The sequence below is a fragment of the Malurus melanocephalus genome, unplaced genomic scaffold (genome assembly GCF_030028575.1).
Source record: "Malurus melanocephalus ecotype Western Australia unplaced genomic scaffold, MMel_1.1 scaffold_118, whole genome shotgun sequence".
Classification (NCBI taxonomy): domain Eukaryota; kingdom Metazoa; phylum Chordata; class Aves; order Passeriformes; family Maluridae; genus Malurus; species Malurus melanocephalus.
In genome coordinates, this window is record NW_026623350.1 from 818,029 (window position 1) to 827,914 (window position 9,886).

Genomic DNA, 9,886 nt, shown 5'->3' on the forward strand with positions numbered 1-9,886 from the left:
TAATGAAATGGCAAATTCATCACTATTTGACTGCTTTAAATAGAGTGTGTTTTCAAAAGCTGTGCTCCATTTCGGCTTCAAAATATTAAACTCTACAGGATTCACTTACATAATGTGGAAAGTAACTCCCTTTTCAGTAGAAGTTCTCAGGCAATCAGCCAGATCAGACCATTCTAACACTACCCCCATATTTCACCCCTCCAAAAATTTAAGTAGTATATATTTTATAAGCAGTATAGGAGGGAGAAGTGAAATTACTAATATTTATCTTGAAGGCAAACTTAAAACTTCTCTCAGACAACAGCTGTTTCCAGAATCCCAAATACATCTTCTTTTTAATTCTTAAGAAAACTGCCAAACATCTAATTTCTTCTCGGTTTTAAGCAAACTATACTTCTTCCCTGTTTCAGAAAAGAAATTCCATCCTAGTAATAATTAAGGGAAAAAACTCACTGAAGCAAAGGAGCACTGATAAAGTTTTAGCAAGGATACATACACCTCTTTACTGTGAACAGCAAATGAATTCMATTTCTTTTGACATGTTACTGGCTCTTTCCTCAGGGGCTACACCTGAACAGAGAAGGTTTCTTGACACTTTAAAGCAAGGTAATAACACATTATATTGGACTGAAACTTTCCAGTTTTAGCTAGCAGAGCAGGTGCCAGGAAAAGCAGCTCAAACTCTGATCATTCTGGTCTCAATCTCGATGYGAGGGTTCCCCAGCTCACAAGTGCCCTGCTCCAACAGGCTGTGCTTGGCGAGCAGCTCACACCAGAAGGTGGTTTCAACAAGATGTCTGGCAGATGAATTCCCACCTTCACAACTATCTCTAGTGTTAAATAATGCTGCTGGTGATGAGAAGTATGTAGTGCTGGAGCAGCTCAGGAATGCAAAGAGCTGCTGGAAAGGAAGGAAGGAATCCTGCATGCAGCACAGAAAATACTCTCCTGCCTTCACCAGGACTATGGTTGTGTTGTGTTTATTCCCACCGACAGACAATGTGGTGGMATTTGATCAGCACTGACCCCGAGGGTGAAGTACCATCCCTGAAATCYGTGATGTTCCCTTTGTTTTTTGAAGCTTGTCATTTAAATTTCAATTCAGCCAGGCAATGCTTTCAGATTTGATGAGAATACAAGAAAACACAGCATGATTTACATGTATTAAACCTGCAGGTCTGAAGCACTGCCCTAAAATTAGACTCTTACCAGAGATAATCACCATAACCATTCCTTTTTCATTACATTTTCACAAGATTATTTCTATGATAATACTTTTAAGAGGGTTGATATGAAAATGTCAAAATGTAATCTCATTACAGAAGATGGGAAGGTAGCTAAGGACATGAACTCTTGCAATTATATCTTTGAAAAGGCATATTCTTATGAATAGGAGTTCAAACCAATTTGAATTAAATGCACGGGATATTAATTTACATCTACTTAAAATCAAGACATAAAGTACATTGCTTTAACAATGTTTATTGTTGCATCATAGACCCACTAAAATATCTGGGCAACTGACAATGTAAAAATCAGCCAGACAATGCTTTGTTTGAGATTTGATGGGAATCAAATGGGAATCTCAGGAAAATGCATGAAAATGTTATTTACATATATTAAACTTGTAGGTCTGAAGGGGTCTCTGAAAGTGTTCTCTCTGACATGAGGCTGTAGCCAGGTTGGGGTTGGTCTCTTCTCCCAYATAAAAAGTGAAAGRACCAGATGAAATGGCCTTAAGTTTAGATTGGATATTAGGAAAAAWTTCCTCATGGAATGGGTAATCAGGCATTGAATCAGGCTGTCCAGGGAAGTGGTGGAATCACCATCTGTCCAAGTGTTCAAAAGCTGCACAAATGTGGCGATTGGGGATATAGTTTCATGGTGAAAAAGGTGGTACAGGGTTGATAGCTGGACTCAATGGTCTTATGAGTCTTTTCCAACCTTAATGATTCCATGATTCTAYGAAAATGAAAGCAACCCSTTCAATATTTGTGACACRCAGCTGTGTTTCAAGTAAGCTCGCGTTTCCTGAGAACAGCAAGAACAATTTTTTATTTACAGATGCACAGCAAAGTGCTAAAACATCTTCCAACAAACCAGCTCACTGTCAGATTTCGGCAGGATCATTCTCCCAGCGCTCCAGCCAGCTCTGGCAGCAATCAGATTCTCCTTCCAGCCAGAGAAGACATTCCCACCCGTGTATGGCAAGCAGCTCTCCCCTGTCACCACATGTTTCAGCCTGCCACAGTGCACTGCTAAATACAGTGGTGCCCTCTAACCCCAAAATGCACTCACTCATTCCTGCTCCTGGTGGCCTTGCACATTCCCAGCTATGGCAGCACTGCAATGACAGTGATCTCTACAAGTATTTTTCCACTTTCTTACTGCTCCTCATATCCCAAATATCCCTGAAGCTGAAGGAACAGTGTGACATCCTGAGTATGTTCTGAGATCAAGCAGAAAAACTGGCAAATTAAGGCCATTTTAGCTACACATGGCTAGGTAGATTAGCATTTCTGTCTCATGGAGAGATCCTTTTTGTTTGCAAAAGGATGTTTGTTAGCAAAACCAATTATCTGCATCCATCTAAAGCATATTTTTAAGACRGATGTTTTTCTATTATATATGCCTCAGGTGACATACAAATGTCACTGAATTGAAAATAAAAAGCATGTCTTATCTAACAAGGGATAATAAGCAAGGAGAGCAAAGTTTTTCAGGGGAAAATATTAGGATGGTGAATATAGACAAAGTTTTAGATAAATGGAAGCATGTTCATGGACTGGGCTTTACAATTTTTCATTACACAAAAACTAGATGATGCATTTAAAAGATGGTAGATCGACTATTCAGKGCCAACAGACATTGAGCATTTATATTTCATATGTGCCTCATCCAAGTAAGAACCACGTCAGTCTCAAAAGAATCACTACTTTGCTTTTCTCAATTTGGTTATTTTCCTTCTTAGAAACAAATAGAATGAATATGCAAAGAAAGAAAAAATACCATGAAATTTAATAATAAAACACCAAAAGGAAATATGCTAATTTTGTTAAGGAACTACATTGTTTAAAACAATGACATCTTTTCAACAGTAGAATTTCAAGTTTCATTTGTTCTCTCAGATCAGAGATGAAAATTTACCAAACAGAAAAAAAAAAGTCAAAATAAAACATTTTAAAGATGAACAAAACTTGTTCTATTAAAACTTAATATACGACATATATTTAAAATTACAATATTATAGCTAAACCAGTTACTAAAACAAGCAGCCAACCATGAGAGAACTTGAAGTTTTCTAACCATCAGAGTATTGCTGGAACAACATTATGATTTCAAGGCGCTTTGCACTTGGTCACCTCAAGAAGACAGCACAGGACTGCCACCTTGTGAAAAACAAAAAACATCAGAGCCACATTAACAGGRAAATACCCAACTGCCTCCAGACACTACAGGATACTTTTTCCTTACTTTCTAACAGAAATAATCCATGTTATTATCAACCCTGTAGAAAATTAATGCATAAAAAATACTTCAGCATCACTTACAGTATAAAATTCTTGCTAATTTTGAACATGAAGGTATGTAGTCAAAGCAGTTAAAAGGAATGAACTATAGAATGCTCACAAATAACAGAAAATGCAGTTCACAGCATAAAGGATTATCAAAYTTTCTATCTTGCTGAATAACAACATATTTTTAACTACAAGAAAAAAAAGAGCTCTATTATTTATCTTCTTTTTCTCCCATTTCAAAACAATTGAGCCATGCTGTGACTGAACAGCTATTTTTATTATTCCAACAGTTACTGAAAAATCATCTTCTTTCTCTCTAAGAAAAACCAAACCTGAGCCATTTTTTCAAGCATTATAGAAATGTTAGCCATGCTAGTTTTTGGCTTTAACTTGATAATTTCAAGGAATCAGTGTGATTTAATTCTAAATTGATAACTGACTAATAAAATTTACAAGAAATGAATATTTGAAAGCTGTTGTAAGAAATGTCATTGCTAAATGACACCTGCTGAGAATTAACCTATAGTGAGCAATTATGGTTCTTATGATTCTAGAAGACCTTCACACCATAAAATAGGATAAATACAATACTTTACACATGTCTTTAAGGAAAACAGCTAATAAATTACAAACGACAATGGAAATATCTCTGGAGCAAAACACTAGTTTCAGCTTTTYAACACATTTAAACAGTCCCATTGCTATTTGCCGAGTTCTAGGAGATACTGGTGGAATTTGGAGAGTTTTCTTTATGACCAATTCTGATACGAATATAACAACCCTGATTTTTGGACTGATTTGGCTAACATTGAATATTACCTGCAAACACCCTCAGGTTCATCGGCAAGAGTGAAAACAGAGCTTTGCTTTACAAATATATTCTCCTTTCATACTTCAGCAATTCATCAACTTCCCTTTTTAATTAAACTTATATCAATTCAGCCTCCTTTCAAATGAGCAAAATGTATTAAGCATAATTGTACTTTTAAATTAAAATCTGTAAGTATAGTGATAAATTCCATTATAAAATATTATGCCATTTTATAGTATTGATTAAACAGCCCCAAYAGGCCACACCTGTGAGAGACACCTCTCTACATGGAATTTTTCTAGTGTCTTGTGAAGTGGAGCTCACTAGAAAGGTATTGTACCCTAAATTTTGGTGGACTTTTTGCACTCATTTTTCTCTACAAAAAAATTGTTTTAAAACTGTACATATTTAAATTGGTTATTTTCACTTGAAACAATTACCACTTTTGTTAAGAGCATGAAACATGAACAGTCTCTCAACAGTGTTGATCATCAAAGGCATTTAAAACCAGTAATAGACATGCTGGTCAAAACACTGTGGACTACACACAGAAGAATCTTTGCAAGGGACAATTTTTTTTTGTCAAGAGAACATAAAACTCCCCTACATAAAACCAGAAAAGCGACTTGGATCTAAAATACAATTTGGAATACAAGACAGARCCCCATGCCTTCCTATGTTACCATTCCAACTCAGTAGTAGTATTTCAGGGCACAAATGAAGATGCACTTAAGCAGGCAAACTCTCTTTATCTTATGATTTTATTAGCAGGGCATACAAAAACAAAATTGGAAGCAGAAGGCACGCAACATTTCCCTTCCCAAATYTGTGATACTAAAATCACAACACAACATCCTGGACTCTGCCAGGGCCACGCTGGATTCTTAAAAACAATCCATTTCAGGCTCTCTCTTGTCCCTGCAACTTGAAGAAACAAATAGGGAATGATTGAAAATGGCTCTCCCTATGGCACAGATTGACACGCTGGCAAAAGGCCAAGAAGCAAAGAGCAACCTGGCAAATATCTTAAATTCAATACAAATGCACCTACTCATTGAAGAGTGTCTTGAGGGTTTCCTTAGGAGCAACRGYTGCAAAGACCTTGATYGGATCTGAGCTCACCACACCCATCAYGGTGTTAGTACAGGGAAGGAATGGGAGCCAATATCCTGAATATTATATTGTAATAGAAAACAGCAACTGTAACTCCCCAGTACTGACCTCTTGAGACACAATTCCATTTCAGAGTCACTAGAGCGGCAATAGTATGACATGTTCACAGAGATTTGGCTGCAGCATTTTCATTACAGAACAATTATGAATTTAAAGAGGCTACACAGCACCTGAAGTTTTGGACAGCACCCTCCCCTGCCACATACTTCAGCAATCAAATATTTTTGAGACTTTATTAAGTCATTTACTGACAGGAACCATTACAAACTTCTTTACTCTGATTATAATGCACACTAGATGCTTTAAAATATTTATACATATATATATATATATATATGTATATATACACTGCATTTTACCTTTGTAAAACAAAATATATACACTCAAGTTACATTAAATTTTAATAAACATAAAAATATTTAAAATAATAATTTAAAAATGCCATTAGGATTTCTTGAAGATTACACATCAAAGATTTTTGAAACACTCAGTGCAACTCAGGAGTGCACTCAGAACTCATTTCAACACACACCTGTGAGCACAGAACAACGGGACATAAAAGCTTGATTATTTAAGAGGGCTGAAATCCACTGCATGTTGCAGTCTGACATCTGTAAATTACTCCCCTTCTAACAGGTCACATTATCAAATGCAATTTATCTTTTGTTGTACAGTAACATTTATTGCCCCAAAGAATGCACACGCACATARCCTCCACTGTGTTTTCTAAATAACAGTTTGAAATAAAATGTTCAAAATGCTCCAGTGTTTTAAGAGCCTACATTCTGTTCACAAAAGTAATGTAAGTATTTACTGACAAAAAAAGTAATGAAAATTCAGTTAGATGTAGGAGGATTTTAAAACACTGTACTTTAGTAGTGTTTTATACCTTGGCCAGTGATAAACATAGAAGGAAATGGCCTGATCTGAGGAATAAATATGCACATGGATAAATAAACAAAAAGATTGAACACTGAAATCCTTTTTTTTGAACAAGAAACCTCTGAAACATACTTATAAATTCAAGGGCACATTATACAATATTTTATTGTAATGAAAAACAATGGTAAACATCTCTCTTATTTTACAATAATTACAAAAAGGTGTTCCCACATTTCCCCTCATACTGAATTTTACAATTCTCATAAATTTAATATATGGAATATCYTCACATTATTACAGATCTTGCATTTGGTTGCAATAATATTGGTGAAGAGCTTAGTTCCCAATTCCAACTAGGGAAAACAATCCTTACATTATGCAAAACATATTGTTTCATTTCAGAGTCCAGTCCCGAAATGGAACCAGGTTTTCCTAGAGGTATAAAAGTATAAAAAAAAGTTACCACATAAACCTCTGTACTTCATCACTATTTTCCCATYTGAATGTTCTGTTTAGAAAAAGATAAAAAGTTACAGCATTTACTAAAATATAAAAAGCCAGCTCCAGAAGTTGCCTATATAGAGACAGAAATGGAATATTGAGCCTATATATTAAGAATGGCAAAATAAAGTAACGAAATTCTAGCAATTTTTGAGGAACTGTGACTGCTAATAAACATACAAAATACATTAGGATCCAGAATATTGATTTTGATTTTAGCGTATCAGCAAAACTCCAGCCAGCAAATATATAGAATGGAACTAATAGGTATTTCACAAGCTCATGTCTTTGGAACACTTTTCTCCAAACATAAAATGTGTAATGTCGGTTATCTGCTAATAAATACTTATGAACATAGGTAAATTTCCAGATCAGGAATAAAGAGATGACAGTGATTAARCTGTACTGCACAGGGTGCTTTCGCAATGACAGAAGGAATTTCCTGATTTTAGTAGGGGTCAATAAATGAGGAAATGAAAAAAATACAGTAAAGGACAAAAAATAGAAGAGTTGAGGAAAGTGCAAACAGGCTTCATGACTACTTCTATCACCAACAACTATTCCACCATTGACAAAGACAAAAACAAAGAAAAGAGATACTAATATGATGTATGGCCAAGTTAAAGCAGTAAGTGTAACCAAGTTTTTAGGTGATATGAGATATTTAACAAGAAACAGCAGCATTCTGGTCAAATCTGAAAATGATCCTTTCCTGGAAGAAATCTTTTCATCTTTCTTTTTCTGCAGCTCAATCTTCCAAGCTTCATTYAGCTTCTCTGCAACAACATTTCCAGCACAAAAAACCGTCCACACAATATTCGTCTGACGAAACATGAAGCCACAAAATCCAAGGAGAGCAGAAGTTTTATGGTTACCATAAAGGCACATTAAATAGGAAAAGAGAGTAAAAAATACTGATCCTGGATCCGTATAATAAAGGAATGTGAAAAAATAAAGGGTGGGAAACACTGCAAGAGTYAATGCAGACAAGATTCTCTGGAAACCAGACACAGCCTAAAGAATAAGCAGAAAAAYGTGGTTAGACAATGTCCAATAAAATAAAATATTATATTAAAAGAAAATTAATATCATTCTTGAGAATTCTACTAACACAACATAACATCTCCTATGCTCTTTGCTCCCATTATTGCACAAATGCTGTATTTTTCTCAACCCCCTGCTGTGTTAATACGTTTACATAATGTTAACATCCAAGTGAAAGTACAGAACATTACTGCAGGTGAGCTAAAAATATGGCAATGAAAATACACCAACKTCTTTCACGTCAGGTGTGCACATATTTGGGGCATTAAAATCACGGTGGGAGCATAACTGGTCCCATACCTAGGATAAAAAATCAGCACTAATTGGCAAAAGAAAATAAAACCAATGGCCTATGCCCCTGTAATCACATAATGAAATTCTATTTGTGAGACAGCACTATTCTGTGCCTCTACTCTCACCTCTTTTGAACCCAGTCCACAGCATGGCCAACTCCAAGTTTCTCATCTTTGGTGCAGCTTTTATTGTTTATCCTCATAACTTTTAAAAAGGTAGKAGACCATGAAGTTAAAAACTCCTCCCAATTATCCCACTCATTCCATAATGGACCACAAATCACAACAGTAAAAAATGATCCATGATGTTTCTGAATGATGCAGCATGGGGTGAAACAACTACTCGGCACTTTACAGGAAAGAGGAATAGAGAAAATGCTGAGCTCAAAGAAGTGCCAGCGTCACTTAATGCCTAAACTGCTGTCATCAAACTTTTTGTTACATTTATCTTTTCACTTGCAAGTATAAAATTAAAAGTGGAAACAATTTATTTAATCTGATGCAATTCTGTACAATGTTATGTGCTTAAAGATGAAGTACTAAGTACTAAGAAAGTACAAGACCACAAGAAATTTTCTTTATAGTAAAGGAATCCTTCAGTTATTTGGGAAGAGGAAAAAATGTTTTAACATTAGAAGTTAAACTAAGTAACTTTCCTGAAGGATTTTGAATAGGCCACTAATCACTAAAACAATTTATCTACAGTGGTGGATGCTCCAGAACTTTAAATACACAGCATTAGTGTAGCCAAGCTGAACTGTTACAATCTGGATGTGTGGACAGCAAGACAGACAAAAACTGGCTGGATGGTGAATGGGTCACTCTCTACMCAAAGGACAGTAACAACCCAAGTACCACAGGGATCTATACTGGGACCTGTTCTGTTTAAAATCTTTATCAAAGACAAGAAAGCAGCGAGTGTTCACTGTCACAAAGTCTGTAGCTGACACTGCATAGGTGGGAYCAGGCAATTTGCTCAAGAGGATAGGTGTCATCCAGAGTGACCCACAAAGGCTGAAGGAATGGGTAACAAAAATATGATGAAATTCAACAAGGACAAATCCAAATGTTTGCAGCTGAAGAGAAAGAAATCCCCATAAATGATACAGGCTGCTGTGTGGACTGTTAAGCAATTCCAACTAGCTGAGCATTCAGATCTTTGGATAGTAAGTCTGCATATATACTTTTATTTCAATGGAACTCCTTATACATGTTGAAGAGTGAATTTTTAGAGGACTGCACCTTATGCGAGAAAAATGATACTAAAAAAAAATTAGAGAATAGGAATGTCCCTTCTTGGCCAAACTGATGGTGGTACTTGCAGTTACATAAAGCTAAGAACAGCTCACATCTGTAATGAAGGGAACATACACTAAGCCGCCTCTTGTCGTTGCTTGTACGAGTGCACAAAATTATTTTACTTTGACCGTACCTTATTCTTCTGATGTATCTTGAACAGAAGCAAATACAGTAAATAGAAGTTCCCAGCGCTGAAGAGGAGGTTGATAAACCTGAGCATTCCCACAGAGCACACCACGCTTCCCGTCCATCCGAGCAGCCACGCCGCGGGCTTCACCACTCCCACCGAGAGCAGGTACAGGCCGGGCAGGGTGGTGATCATGGGGTCCCACTGCAAAGCGACAGACACAGCGTTACGGAGCCGC

The 9,886-nt window shown here is 36.3% G+C and overlaps 1 protein-coding gene across 1 annotated transcript in view; it reads right to left on the bottom strand.

The window, feature by feature from the left end:
• Positions 1-5,072: 5,072 nt before the first annotated feature.
• The window catches only part of ALG10 (ALG10 alpha-1,2-glucosyltransferase), a 6,152-nt gene continuing 1,338 nt past the window's right edge, over positions 5,073-9,886 (bottom strand). Inside the window, exons 2-3 of the mRNA XM_057370060.1 lie at positions 9,655-9,852; positions 5,073-7,899 (exon numbers count right to left, since the gene is read on the bottom strand). Of these exons, the coding sequence (XP_057226043.1) occupies positions 6,844-7,899; positions 9,655-9,852 (1,254 nt within the window). The 3' untranslated portion in view covers positions 5,073-6,843. The remainder of the gene's footprint in view (positions 7,900-9,654; positions 9,853-9,886) is intronic.